Source organism: Apodemus sylvaticus, chromosome 10 (genome assembly GCF_947179515.1).
Source record: "Apodemus sylvaticus chromosome 10, mApoSyl1.1, whole genome shotgun sequence".
NCBI classification, from domain to species: domain Eukaryota; kingdom Metazoa; phylum Chordata; class Mammalia; order Rodentia; family Muridae; genus Apodemus; species Apodemus sylvaticus.
Genome location: NC_067481.1, coordinates 47,828,880 through 47,842,473, shown reverse-complemented (window position 1 = coordinate 47,842,473; position 13,594 = coordinate 47,828,880). Strand labels below are relative to the sequence as shown.

General features: G+C 50.9%; 1 protein-coding gene across 4 annotated transcripts in view; it reads right to left on the bottom strand.

The window, feature by feature from the left end:
* The window catches only part of Rph3al (rabphilin 3A like (without C2 domains)), a 136,849-nt gene that overhangs the window by 76,220 nt on the left and 47,035 nt on the right, over positions 1-13,594 (bottom strand). For all 4 annotated transcript variants that reach the window (XM_052195381.1, XM_052195379.1, XM_052195378.1 and 1 more), the window contains exons 2-3: positions 2,285-2,394; positions 312-455 (exon numbers count right to left, since the gene is read on the bottom strand). In XM_052195381.1, coding sequence (XP_052051341.1) covers positions 312-455; positions 2,285-2,361 — 221 coding nt within the window. In that variant the 5' untranslated portion in view covers positions 2,362-2,394. The remainder of the gene's footprint in view (positions 1-311; positions 456-2,284; positions 2,395-13,594) is intronic.

Sequence of the window (13,594 nt, the reverse complement as noted above, 5' to 3'; positions counted from 1 at the left end):
AGCCCAAATCCAAAAGTCTGGGCTCCCGGACTCATCCCGCACCCACACGTCTGGCGCCTTGAATCCATGCAATCCACGGCTCACAGCTGCCTACCCCCTGATGGGAAGCTGGCCCCTGCAGCCCCCCTGCAGCTCCCCTGCAGCCCCCCTGCAGCTCCCCTGCAGCCTCCCTGCAGCCTCCCTGCAGCCTCCCTGCAGCCCCCCTGCAGCCTCCCTGCAGACCCCCCTGCAGCCCCCCTGCAGCCCCCCTGCAGCCTCCCTGCCCCCTGCGGCCAGCCCTGCTCAGAGTCCCAGCTCTGCTGACTGCTCACCCGATCCTCTGCTGCTCCAGGATGTCCAGCCGCTCTGCTCTCTGGATGACCTGAAGGATGACCTCCAGCTCCCCGGGGCTCAGACACTGGCTCCTCCTCTGCTTCTCTGTCTGGAACGTGTGCACAGACCAGCCCGTCTGCAGCCTTGGGAGAGAATCGTGGCTGGAGGTGAGACTGCCCACCACAGCAGTCACCCAGTGTACCCACAAAGCCCTCATGAGAGTGCTGCTGTAGGCACAGCCTGGACACCGGTCCAGAGTCCAGAGGAACGTTTCTATAAGGTCTGGATTTGTATCCATCACTGAGTGTCACTGCTAGAGGACAATGTGGGACCCACTGTTTTCCTGTCTAGAAGGAAAGTCTTGGGAGCCAGGCCCTACCCTAACTGGTCCTCTCTTGGCCCCCCCCCTTTTTTTTTTATACTGTGTACCCTTCAACACTCTTAAGCCATACAAGGCTTTTGTTAGGCCTCTCTGTATGCCGTGTTCCTCCTACCCCAGAGCCTTTGCACGTGCTGTTTTGAATGCTTGGAACTTTCCCCATATTTCCATGTAATATTTACCTCTCTGGGTCAAGAGAAGCATCATACTTAAAAGGAAGTCTTGGTCCTGGACCCAGTTAGTATCCCACCCTGACCCCACTGCCAATCATCATCAAAAGAACTCACATCTCTAAGTATCCATATAACTCTCACCTCTCCCTATCTCTGCTTTAATACGAAGGGCCAATTGAGTTTAGGAATGCCCAGAGGCACCTGGGTGCTTGGAAGGAAGAGTTTATGGGTTGGAAAACTTCCTGTTTCCTAGGGGGTCTACAGGACTGTGTCCAGCTCCGCAGCAGACACCTGTCTCGCACACACACACCCGGGAGGAGACCCTCAGGCTGGCTCTTCTGAGAGGCCACAGCAGCTTCAGCAGCTGGTGAATGAGAGCTCAAGTTGGGAACGAAGGGGGTACTGGAGGGTCAGGGACAATTGGGCTCTCCCCAGAGCTGAGGTCTCCCGGAAATGTGCACCCTGCCAGGGAGGGCACCTCATTGCCTGGCATTAGGGATGGTGAGGGGGACCGACCTCACCCCTAGTCACTCCCCCTGCAGGGGTGGGGTGAGGGGGGTTGAGGTACCCAGATGGAGGGGAGCAAAGATGCCCACACGTCATACGCGACACCATTCTTCCTGAGCGTTTCAGATGAATTTTTCTATCCGCCTTTGATGTCTCCACTCTGTCTCCCACAGGCTCATAATGTCTAATTGCGAATTTCTTAAGCTTGGTCCCAGTTGGGAAATGCTGGCTCCTGATACAGACACAGTCTGACAGCTGCGGGGATGTTCCTGACCTAACAGCCAGGGACAGCACCCGCCAGAGAGCTGAAACAGACTGGGAGGCACGAGGGGCAGTGTGTGTGTGTGTGTGTGTGTGTGTGTGTGTATGTGTGTGTGTCAGGGGAGGCCAGGCCCCACCAAAACTAAAGGGTCACTAGGCTGAGGGGTAATAGGAAAATGAAGACCTCCAAAAAGACACAAGGGAACCACAGAAGGACAGAGATCCTGCTGAGGGCCTAGGGTAGATGCTGTGGGCTAGCTGTGGTCTCTGCTGAAGAGAGCTGTTCATTCAGGGAACAGGCCTGTGCTCTGTCCTGCCCCTCTGTGCCAGGCTCAGTGACATGAGCCAGGCCAATGGGGAGGCCTTGTTCCTGTGGGATGTTGTGAAAGAACACAGGTGTGGGAGTCAGCTGGGTCTCAACCCAGCCATTGACAAGAGGCATGCGCAAGGAGTGCAGGCCTCTACTTTCCTTATCTGAGAAATGTGGATTAGTTCTGTGTAGTGAATAATAAATAATCACGGGCCAAGAGTGGTGTGCATTTGACAGCCACCTCTCTCCAAACATCTCCCTGGGGAACAAAGCTTGCAAAAGCCTGGGAAGAGGCAGCAAGTGGAGAGGGAAGGGCCACTCCAGCAGCCCAAAGGTCCTTACTTGGCTCTCAGAGCGAGCTGGCGATCGTTGGGGCAAACCCACTGATCATTTCCACTGCTGAAGATGGTGTCGGCCATGACGGGGAGCACAGCCCAGGGCAGGAGTCACATCTGAGAAAGAGGAACAGGGAGGCAGGCACATGTCAGTGACTGGGGTGCTAGTGGTAATCCCAACCTCTGCTGGCCACTGATGCTACACCCTTAACTCCGCCAGCAAAGGCCTCACTCAGAGCTCCTTTTCCACAGGCTCGGGACAGGTGGCTAGGTGCATCACATCACTAAGTGACCAGAGTAGACATGACATCAGAGGGTGAGAATCAGAAGGAGGAGAAGATACCCTCTCAGCAACTTTCAACTCTGATGGCAAGCCCCATAGAGCATCTAACCTCTGCCCTTTCCCACAAAGCCCCCACCTGCCCTGAGAACACCCCTGAGAGCCAAGCCCAGGAGGAGAGAGCAAGACACTGGGGTAAGCTCACGAGTCTCCTCTTCCTCCACTGGACCAGAACGTCAGCTTACAGGCCTGTGCTCTGCTCCCTAAGAGATCCCCATGGTGTTCTCCAGAGGGCAGGGCACAGGGTGGCAGCCAGCACCTCTTCTAGGCACTTTTAAAAGCCATTTCATTTCCCTGAAAACCCTTCAGGAAGGGGTCTCCTTTAGAACCTGATGGCTCAGTGTAAGTAGTGGAGCTTAGCTGGCCTTCTGTGTGTGACTGAGCAGAGGGCTGACACAGGCTGCCTGTTACAAAGATGCTGCTTGTGCCAACTAAATGGTGTGTGTGTGTGTGTGTGTGTGTGCGCGTGCGCGCGTGCGCACATGTATGTATGTATGTATGTATGAGAGAAAGCGTGTGTGCATATGAAAGAAAGTGTGGTATGTGTGTGTGTGTGTGTGTGTGTGTGTGCGCATGTGTTGGGAAGAAAAAGAGGCAACCTTGGGTAAGCATGCATAAGGACAGCCTTTAATTTTATCCTACCCAGTCCAGTGGATTGAAAACTCAGAACCCTTTATATTCTAAAAAGGATATTGGTGAGGGGAAGCTGGTGATATAGTTCAGTGGTTAAAAGCACTGGCTGCTCTTCCAGAGGACCCAGGTTTGTTTCCCAGCACTCATAAGGTGGTTGACAGATACTCGTCTCAGGGCGTCTGGTGCCCTCTTCTGGTCTCCATAGGGACTACACACACACACACACACACACAGATCCATGCAAGCAAAACACACATATACATGAAAATAATTTTTAAAATAATTGGGGCTAGAAATTTGTTTGCTATTTCCTCAAAATGTTAACCACATACTTGTCATATGGCCGGGAAACTCAATTGTCCTAGGTATTAACCACAAGAGGACTAAAACATATGTTCTTACAGACATGCGTACAAATGTTCTTAAGTCACGTTATTCCTAAAAGCCTTTAAAGCAAGCACAGCTGATAAAGGTACAACAGTCCACACAAAGGAAGATCTCAGACTTTCTCTAACATGGCAGAACTGTGAAAATGTTACACTAAGTTTAAAAGCCAGGCTTGTACAAGAGATCACATACTATGTGACATTGTTTATGGGCAAAAATATAGAGGTAGATTAGTGGTTGCAGGAGGACAATGATAGCTAATGACTTTAGAGTTTCTTTATGAACTGATGGAACTTTTCTGGAATTAGATAGGGCTGATGGTAACAATATGTGGGTTCCAACTCATTAGATATTATAAAAAAAAATCTTTTGGGGTTAGCAGATGGCTTGGCAGGTAAAGCATTGACTCTGCAAGCCTACGACCTGAGTTTAGTTCTAAGACCCACATAAAAGTGGGTGAAGAGAACAACTCCAGAGTTGCCCTCCAACTGCATGTGTGCTGTAAACCACCATCTTATGCACACCATGAGAAAGACGATTTTGAACATTCCAAAATATATGAGCTATAGCTATTGATATTTTGCAGAGAAATCTAAAAACTTCCATTACAGATACTAGGCCTAGTAGGTATTCATATAATTTGTGTTTTTCATGAGAAAAACACGTGTTTTCAAAACAAAGACAATGTGAGGCCCCAGGATTGTTTTTATATTTTTGCAATTAACTTCGCTTTGGAAATTAACTGAAGACAGCTGGCGTGCTTGTCTGACTTTTCTTTCGACCTTTGGAGATGTTGTTCCAGTGAAGTACATGGAAGGGGTCCAGGCTCTCACGGATGTGTAGGACGGATGGAAGGCGGAGGAGGATTCTAATAGCTTTCCCAGATAATAGTGTGTGCTTTTCTGTACCAAAACTCAACAGATGGCACTTTCTTAAAAAATAGTTCCAGCACAGCTTCTGAAACCACATCTGAGTACTCTCCAGTGTCCACGTTTGTGAAAGAGGCAGAGTCTTAGGTTGTAGAAAATAGTTTTGATGTTGGGGATCTCTGAAAAGTGCTGGGGACCCTCAAGGATCCCTGAACCACACTTAAGAGAACTCTTCCAGATCAATGTGGCCCACGCCCATGATGACCACCAGGGGGCAGCGTGTGGGCCAGAGCTAACTGGCCATGCAGTACAAGCCTAGACCCCCACTGTCATCTCACAGCCTCATCCAGGGAGCCGAGCTTTCCAGTCCACCATGGTCCACACTTTGGTAAAGAACCCTCAGCCAGCCAGGCACAGAGGCTCTGTTGGCAAACCAGGAACCTCTGCTCCTTCTCCCAAATGGCGCTAATATAGTCGTGAAAAACAGGCAGGTGCAAAAGTGATTGGCTCAAGGATGGAGACATGGCTCATTGCATAAAGGCGCCTGATGGCCTGAGTTTGATTCCTGGGATCCACATGGTGGAAGGAGAGAACCAACCCCTTCAGGTTGTCCTCCGACCTCCACACGTGTGCCCCCCAGCCACGTATGCTGCTCCCCCAAATAAGCCAATCAAATACAAAAGTAAGAGAGCCGTGTCCATTTAACACTTAAACCTGTGCCCCGTGCCCAGCTCTGGTGCACTGTGGACTTGTTTCTGTTTCAGTTTCTGTTAGCTTGTGAACAGTGTGGTCACACTGCTACCAGCGTGTGAAATGCGTTACTCTGCTCAAAGTAAATATTTAAAACATGCAACTCATACGCTCTTTTTCCTTTCTAACATTCTGGGAGGGTCGAGAAATGGAAAGGCTGTATGATCCAGGTAGACAGGGTCTACACAGACTGCCCAGTTCTGCCCCTGACCTGCAGGGGGCGCTGCGCCCAGCCCAATGCGTCCGGGGTGGCAGCCTCTGAGCCTGACAAGCTACCTAGTTCCTCTGTGGCTGGACACAGAAGGGAGGTAGCTTGTGTGCTCTGCTGGCCACTCTACCGAGGCAGAGGAGTAATTGGGGTTCCCTGGAAGGCAGGAACAGGCCAGGGAACCTCTGGGCTCTGCACTGGGAAGACCTTATCTTCTGTAGAAGCTTCCAAACTGAAGGCTGTGAGGACAAGCAGGGGAAAGGGGCGAGGGCCTGGGTATTGACGCCTTACCTCCATTACAGCAGAGACTGAACGGGAGCTAGGAGAAGGTGGAGATGCCCCTCAGAGCTTCAAGCCCTCCAGAGCATCTCTAAGAAGGAATGCACTGCCTTCCTCCATGCCACTTCCTAGTGCCACAGATTTAGGCCACAAGCCAGGGACCCCTTAGACTGATGTCCTCTGTCCCCTAACCCACTGCATGTCTACACAGTCTGGGCTTCTGACCTTCCTAGGGGAATCATGACTCTTTCCGTTAGAAGATGAGAAGATGGGTTAGGAGGCTAAAGGACCACACCACCGCTGCCTTCGCTTCCAGGAGCAGCCTCCCCACCTCCTGCCGCTTTCCACCTAAGCACAGAGGGCCTCTGTGGCAGTGAGGAAGGTGAGGGCCAAAGGCCCACAGAAGGAAAAAACAAAACAAAAAACCCCAAAATCAAACATCAAAACCAACCAACCAACCAACCAACCAAAAAACCAAACCTCCCCAAAAAACAAAAACAATGGGTATTGTGCAAATTACTAAATGTGCAGAACAAGTCACTGACCTCCCTGGGGCTGCTGCAGCATCACTTGCACCCGAGCGGCAGATGCCCTGTATGCATCTCTGCATGCCTGTACCTGACTCCCGCTGCTGAGATGCACGGAGGGAGTTATGTCAGGGCTGCAGGCCCTGGGAGGGAGGCCAGGGCCTTCTTCAGTCTACTTACAGGATGAGGAGATGGGAGCCACGGCCGGACTGACACCCACAGTCCAAAAAACTACTACAGGGAGATCAAGAGAGATGGATGGGGGACGGTCATTTCCAGGGCTTGGAGTCACGGCGCCGACTGCGCGGGGCGTTTGGAGGGTAAATCCACAGCCGAGTACCCACAGAGGTGCTCGGAGTGAAGGTGAGAGTCAAGAGCGCAGGGACGCCTGCTCCCACCCTAGGCTGTGGCTGGCACCTCTGAAAGCACAGCTGTCCATGCTCCACAGGGAGCAGCCTCAGGGCAGATGGGGGGGGGGGACAGCGAGGAGGCCCATTTTTAGGAACCTGCCACAGAGCCAGCTTGGGTCTGCCAAACCTCTTTGGACTGAGCTGGCAGCCAACTCCCTGACTTGGCAACTGGTTAGAGCCTCACCATGCCACCGCACCCCCTCTAAGTGTCCCTCAATGAAACTGTATATATACCACCCAACATGCCTGCCCTGGTCCCCGCTGAGGGAGAACTACAGCTCACACATTCTTTTTGTTTTTTTGTTTTTTGGGGTTTTTTGTTTTGTTTTGTTTTGTTTTGTTTTGTTTTTTCCAAGACAGGGTTTCTCTGTGTAGCCCCGGCTGTCCTGGAACTCACTCTGTAGACCAGGCTGGCCTCAAACTCAGAAATCCACCTGCCTCTGTCTCCCAAGTGCTGAGATTAGAGGCATGCACCACCACCGCCAGGCTCAGCTCACACATTCTTAAGAGTTTAAGATCAGCCTGGACTACATTAGAAAGACCCTGTCTCAAAAACACACACACACCATACTACACGTACACATACACACATACCACACCATACCATACCCCCCCCACACACACAATCACACACACCACACCATACCCTTCAACACACACACATGCACACATAAAATTGGGGCCTCCAGCTTCCATCCACAGTATTGTGTATGTTAAATGTGTGCCATGCCTAGCTGTTAATAATTTACGAGGGAACAAAAGTTCACAGGAGATGAGGAATCACGAAGGCAAGCCCACCTCTTCAGGAGGGAAGGCTAACCGAGCCCAGAGGGGAACAGCAGCGAGTAGACAGGAAGACGACTGTATGGGGCTCTGGCCACTCCCTCTATTAACCAGGAGAGATGGCACACGGGGTCTCTAAGGTCATCTTAGCTGTGACAGGCAAGAGGTTAGAGGCACGTCTGAGTGTGTGTGATGTGCGTAGTATCTGTGCACGTTAGATGAGCCCCAGCCAAGAGTGCTGGGGTGGGGCACACCCCTCGACCCTGGAGATTAGCTCAGGGGTCCTTACCTGACCTAGCAACGGCATGCCTATCCAGTCTGCCTCTACACTGTGGCTCCTGGGGCCCTATGTCCTTCCTCTCGATACCTTGTTGCCCAGAACAGGTATAGTCCCTGCAGGCAGGGACTATCTGGTAAGGTGAGCTGTGTTTCATGGACAGCTCTTCCAAATAAAAGACATTTAACCAGAACATCAGCTGTGCCAAGAGCAGACAGGCCAGGCTCTGGCCAGGCTCTGTGACTAGTTGCTTCATAGGCAGTTTGTTCCTCAGGATTCCCCCATAGGTTGTCTGTGTGGCAGTGAATGGCTCTGTCTGACAGCTCGGCTGATTTCCCTGGAGGGGCTGGAGCACCCAGGGACCCTTTGTTGGGAAGCAGCTGCCTCCTGCTGTCTCCCATCCCCTGCTGGCTGAGACTAGACAAGTAGAGGCTGCATCTAGTAGACACACTGAGGGGCCCTTCGGTGGAGGCTCTGGGGTGCTGAGGGCAGGCAGGGACAGGAGTGGCTTATGCCAACTTCCTCAGAAAGTTCCTAGGGGGCAGAAGGTTCATAAGCCCCCACCCCCACCCCCGGCAATGGTGAGCGAGATCTGTAAAGGCAAATGCTTTGTGGCTGAGGTATCAGGTTCGCTCCAAAGTTAAAAAGCCGGCCCTCTTAGGTGTTTACTGCCCAAGTCCCCATAGACTTGTCCTGTTGAGAGCTCCATTTTCTGGACTGCACGATAGAAGCAAGAGGCAGAGAGCTGGCTGTGGGTAAAGGTGTTTGCCTCCAGTCCTGACAACCTGAATTTGATACCCAGGATTTACACAGTGCAGAGAACCAGTTCCCAAAAGTTGTCCTCTGACCTTCACGAGCGCATGCCACAACAGGCTCACTCCCCTCATAACACCCAAGAGGAAAAGCACCACCAATGTGACCATCACCCCCAATGCCCCCCTCTCCCAGGACATCGCCCAGCATCTTTAATGGAGTCAGGAGTTTTCCTAGGGATTTACACACAGGTGCTAACTGGGCTCTTACTGCCTTCCTGGCTTATCAGGCTACTGCTATCCTGTGCTTTCCAAAATTCCTTAGCACTGTGACTTTATGATTTTAGAGATATAGTATTATAGATATAGTTCATCACCGGGTCGTCTGAATTTTCTTACATACTCAACACAAAAATGGCTATCCTTTGAGATCTATCTTGGTGGCCATCTCCGATAACTTCCTTAGGAGAAGTTCTCGAAAGAGATGTAGAGTGTGCATTTTTGGGACACACATTTTGAGTCAGATTGGCTCCGGGAGCATTCTCAGCCACTCAGAGCTGTGAGTCGTGGGCCTCTTGCCTGCTCTCTCTGAAGTGAGTCTAGAATTGTTCATCTCTGAAGTGAGTCTAGAATTGTTCATGGGGGATTGGGGAGCAGGGAATCTGTTGGAGGCAGCTGGGTCCTGTCAGCCTGATGTCAATTTTGTGGCTTTTGAAAGGGCTAGCTATAGGTCTTCAGTTAGTTGGGTTCAACAGTATATAATTCCAAATCACTTATCTCGCCCCTCCCCCCCAATCCCGGCAGCAAAATCTTTGCATCTACTTTAATGGCTTCTGTCTGTGTGGCTCAGAGTTGGTAGGACCAGTGCTGGCTTCAGCATCTTTGGAGTTGAATGGGTCTTGGCAGGTACTGTAAGAGCTAGTCAGCAGGGTGTTCTATAGAAAGGAGTTCAGGGTAGGGGTGTGGCCCAATGGTAAAGCACAGGAATAAGACCCTTGTTTACCGCCCAGCACCATAAAACTAAGCAGGCAAACCAAAAGGAAAAGCTCATATAAAAGGAGTGAGGGGTGACCTCTTCTAAAAAAAAAGCCCTTCCCACCATTGGTCCTGGGGTTCTGATGACCTCCCCAATCTCCAAACTCACCAGAGCTAGGTCAGGGTGGAAACCACCCAATGACAGCTGTCTCTGACACATACCATACCTGGAGGGCAAAACAACCTGCCCTTCCAGAAGCAAGACACACTCACCGAGAGGCTGTCCTACCAAGGGCTGGGAAGGGCACGGGCCAAGCAGTGGCAGCTGAGTTATGCTCACTCTCAACCTGGAGTGCTCAGTTCCTTGATTTCTTCTCAGGGGTTTTTTAGCTCACACAGTCAAGCCTATGAATTCCAGAATATTCAGAGAACTCGAGCAAGGGACAGACTCTGAGCCCAAGACCAGCTGATCTGCTTGGCCAGGGCCTGTGCCTCAAATGGCATCATGAGTGAAGAGACTCCCTGAGAAACACATCTCCAAGTCAGGCCATATCATTTCTATGTGAGAAGAAAGGAAAACTATACAGGAAGACCAGAAAGAGGCAGGCGTGTGGGAGAAGAGCGCGAGGCCTATGTGGTGGGAACGCTCAAACACAAAAGCCAGGGTAAGCAACCAGCAGTGCAGGCCGGGCTCCTAACAGCCACAGAGAGAGAAGCTTGAGTCACTGAATCATGATACTTCAAATGAAACACGTGACCCGCATGGGTGGCAGAACTACCCAGACGACAGGTCCAGGGAGGGCTTGGTTGTGTTGAGCCACAGGATCTAGGGATGGTCATTTTGCGGATTAATGTGGCAATGCATCATAACTCACACAAGTAGCATTTGGCAAATAAAACCATTTACCCTTGATCTTAACCGTCAACCAAACCCCTTACCAGGTCAGGTTTGATTTTCCACTTGTGGAAAAATCAAAACATCTGGGTGTAGGAAGTAAATGTGAGACAAAGGCCTGCCCCGCCCCCTATCACATAACAAGATTAACCCTAAGAAGTGGGTAAGAGGGCTAGAGACCAAGCAGGTAATTTTTGAAAGACTAGGAAAAAGACTTCATCCTGAGTCCAAAATCAGAGCCTAGGGAGCTGTGTGGTGAACCAGTTGTTGTAGACCCCATCCAGCTCCCTTAGGAAGAATGCTGTGATCTATTAGTCATGTCTGCCCTGGCGAGGGAGGGGGAGAGGGAGCACATTTGCTGTTATCAAGTCTGTCACCCACAAGATAGACCGCTATGCATAGGCTGAGGAAGATGGGAGGAGGAAGAGATGGGGGGAGGGGGGGCAGGACAGGGATAGTGGGAAAGCTAGGACAAACAAAAGAATCCTTATCAGGCACTAGGGCTTGCTGAGGCCTTGGGCACTGTGTGAACACCCTTCACTCTACGCCGAAACATTAATATTCCAGGAATCCTTAGCAACTGGCCCTGACATCTGCTCTGTTATTATACCAGGAAATGGGAACAGGTCTGAGATAAGGGGAGCCCAGACACCAACATCCCCACCTGTCATGCTGCGATGGGAGAAGGAAGAGTCAGATAGGGAGGCTCCAAGGCCTGTCCTGAACCCCAAAACCCTGTTCACTCAAGTACCCTGGAATAACACCAAAGATTCAACATGAGGCAAAGCCGCAGAGGGGCTGGTGTCTGACCTGGCCAGTGTCCCAAAACTTTGCCCTGTCATTATGCTTCCAGCCAGATCTGCCTCCTTTTTTTTGCATTGGCGTGCACACACACACACACCCCGTAGCAGTGCTTCTTAGTCAGACTTTAGGCCCCCTAGGGCTTGCAGCCAAACCCTTCATGTTGTACCAGAAAAATCTTTAGTAATATAGGTCAGGGTGTACTCAAAAATTTCTGTGGCTCCACACAACCATAGGGCAAAAAGCCCAAGCTGCACTCAGAAGTGAGCTAGGCCAGAATACTCCTGCAGTGTTGCCTTTTAAAAATCGGGTTTTAAGCCAGGTAGTGGTGGTGCACGCCTTTAATCTCTACACTTGGGAGGCAGAGGCAGGTAGAGCTCTGAGTTTTGAGTCTAGCCTGGTCTATGGAGCCAATTCCAGGACAATCAGGGTTACACAGAGAAATCCTGCCTCCAAAATCAAAACTAAAACCAACAATCACATTTTAGGCACTAGCATCGGGACACATTCCAGGTGCTCGGCCATGTCTCCCCCTCACCCCTGTTCCTTCACCTGGGACTGTTTGTTGTTGTTGTTTTGAGACAAGGCTGCCTCGGAACTCACTCTGTAGACTAGGCTGACTTCAAACTCAGAGATCTCCCTGCCTTTGCCTCCCAAGTGCTCGGATTAAGAGTATATGCGACCCTACCCTGAATTCAAAAAAAAAAAAAACTTCATTTATTTATGGTGTATGTGCATGCACACACATGTGGGCGCATGCGTACCACAGCCTGCTTGTGGAGGTCAGAGGGCCACTGTGGTCAACTCTCTGCTTTCCCCTGAAACCATCAGGCTTGGCGACAAGCACCTTTACCTACTAAGCCCTCTTTCTCCCCTCACTTTGTGTGTGCACGTGGAGTATGCATGTATGTGGGTGTGAGTACGTGACATGTATGGGACTGTACATGTGTGGAGGCCCGAGGCTGGTGTTAGGAGTCACCCTCTATAACCCTGAACTTGGTTAGATGTCTCAAACCCAGAGTTCATCGAATATGCCTGGTCTCTCTAGACAACTTACTCTGGGAATCAGCTGTCTCCATCTTCAGAGGCTAGAATTACGGGGGTAGGGGTGCGGGGTGGGGTGGGGGTGCGGGGTGGGCTCCGTATCCATTTGGCATTTATATGGGTTCTGGGAATCTGAATTCAAGTCCACACTTACATAGCAGGTACTTAGTCACTGAACCGTCTCCAGCTCATGCTTTAACGTTTCTAAAGTTCTCTCTGTGTGTGTGTGTGTGTGTGTGCATGTGTGTGCGCGCGCGCGTGTGTGTGTGTGTGTGTGTGTGTGTGCGCGCGTGTGTGTCTGTCCACCCCATCCCCTGGCATGCCTAGACCCAGCTCTGAGCTGGTCTCTCTTGTCCTGCCTCTGGCCATGTGGCAGGTGGTTCACACCAACTAGAGCGCAGAAAGGACCCAGACGCTTGAGGAATGATCAATAATACATCCAGGCGCAAGGTCACAGTTAATGTCAAAATGACAGATGACCTGGAAAAGGGAACACAGAAAGGCTGGCGGCAGAAGAAACTCAGGCAGAGGTAGGGGTGTGTGTGTGTGTGTGTGTGTGTGTGTGTGTTGTGACATGGAGGACACACTGTTAAAGCGGCAGGGTGCCATTTGGAATTATTAGTGACTTTTTTTTTTCAATCTAATGAAGAAAAGTTGGCGTTTATAGAGAAGGACACTTCTTGTTGCTTTCTTTAATTTGCCTTCCCTTCCTCCCCCACCCCCTTTCTTTGAGACAAGGTCTCTCCCTATAGCCCAGGCTACAATACAAGCTAGCCTCAAACTCACTGCACTCTTCCTCGCTCCGTCTCCGGAGCACTGGGACCACAGGCGAGAACCACTACTCCTAACGGTTAAGGAAAGGGTTTAATGGGCTAGCGAAATGGCTCAGTGGGTAAAGGGGCTTGCCGTCCAGCCTGATGACCAGATTTTGATCCCCAACCCTACATGGAGGAAGGAGAGGACTGATTCCTTCATGATACCTTAGGACCGCCACATAAATGCCTTTGAATGTGTGCCTCAGCACAGGCACACACAATAAATACATATTTGAAACAATGCTACACCAGCCCAGGTGTGATGATACACATCTTTAATGCCAGCACCCGGGAGGCAAAGGCAGGTAGACGCCCATGGATTCAGGGACAGCCTGGTCTACATAGTGAGTTCCATTTCAGCCGATGCTACATAGTAAGACACTGTCTCCAAAAATATTTATTTTTGGCTTTAGAGATTATAATGTATTTAAGCATGGATATGAAGAGAGGAGACAGACAGATATGAGAATGACGGCAGAACGGACCAGCCTGGGCGCAGGTTTCTCAAGAGGGAGCTTGGTTCTCCAGTCACCTCTGAAGGAAGACTTAGGGCATGTAGACGGGTGAGAGGC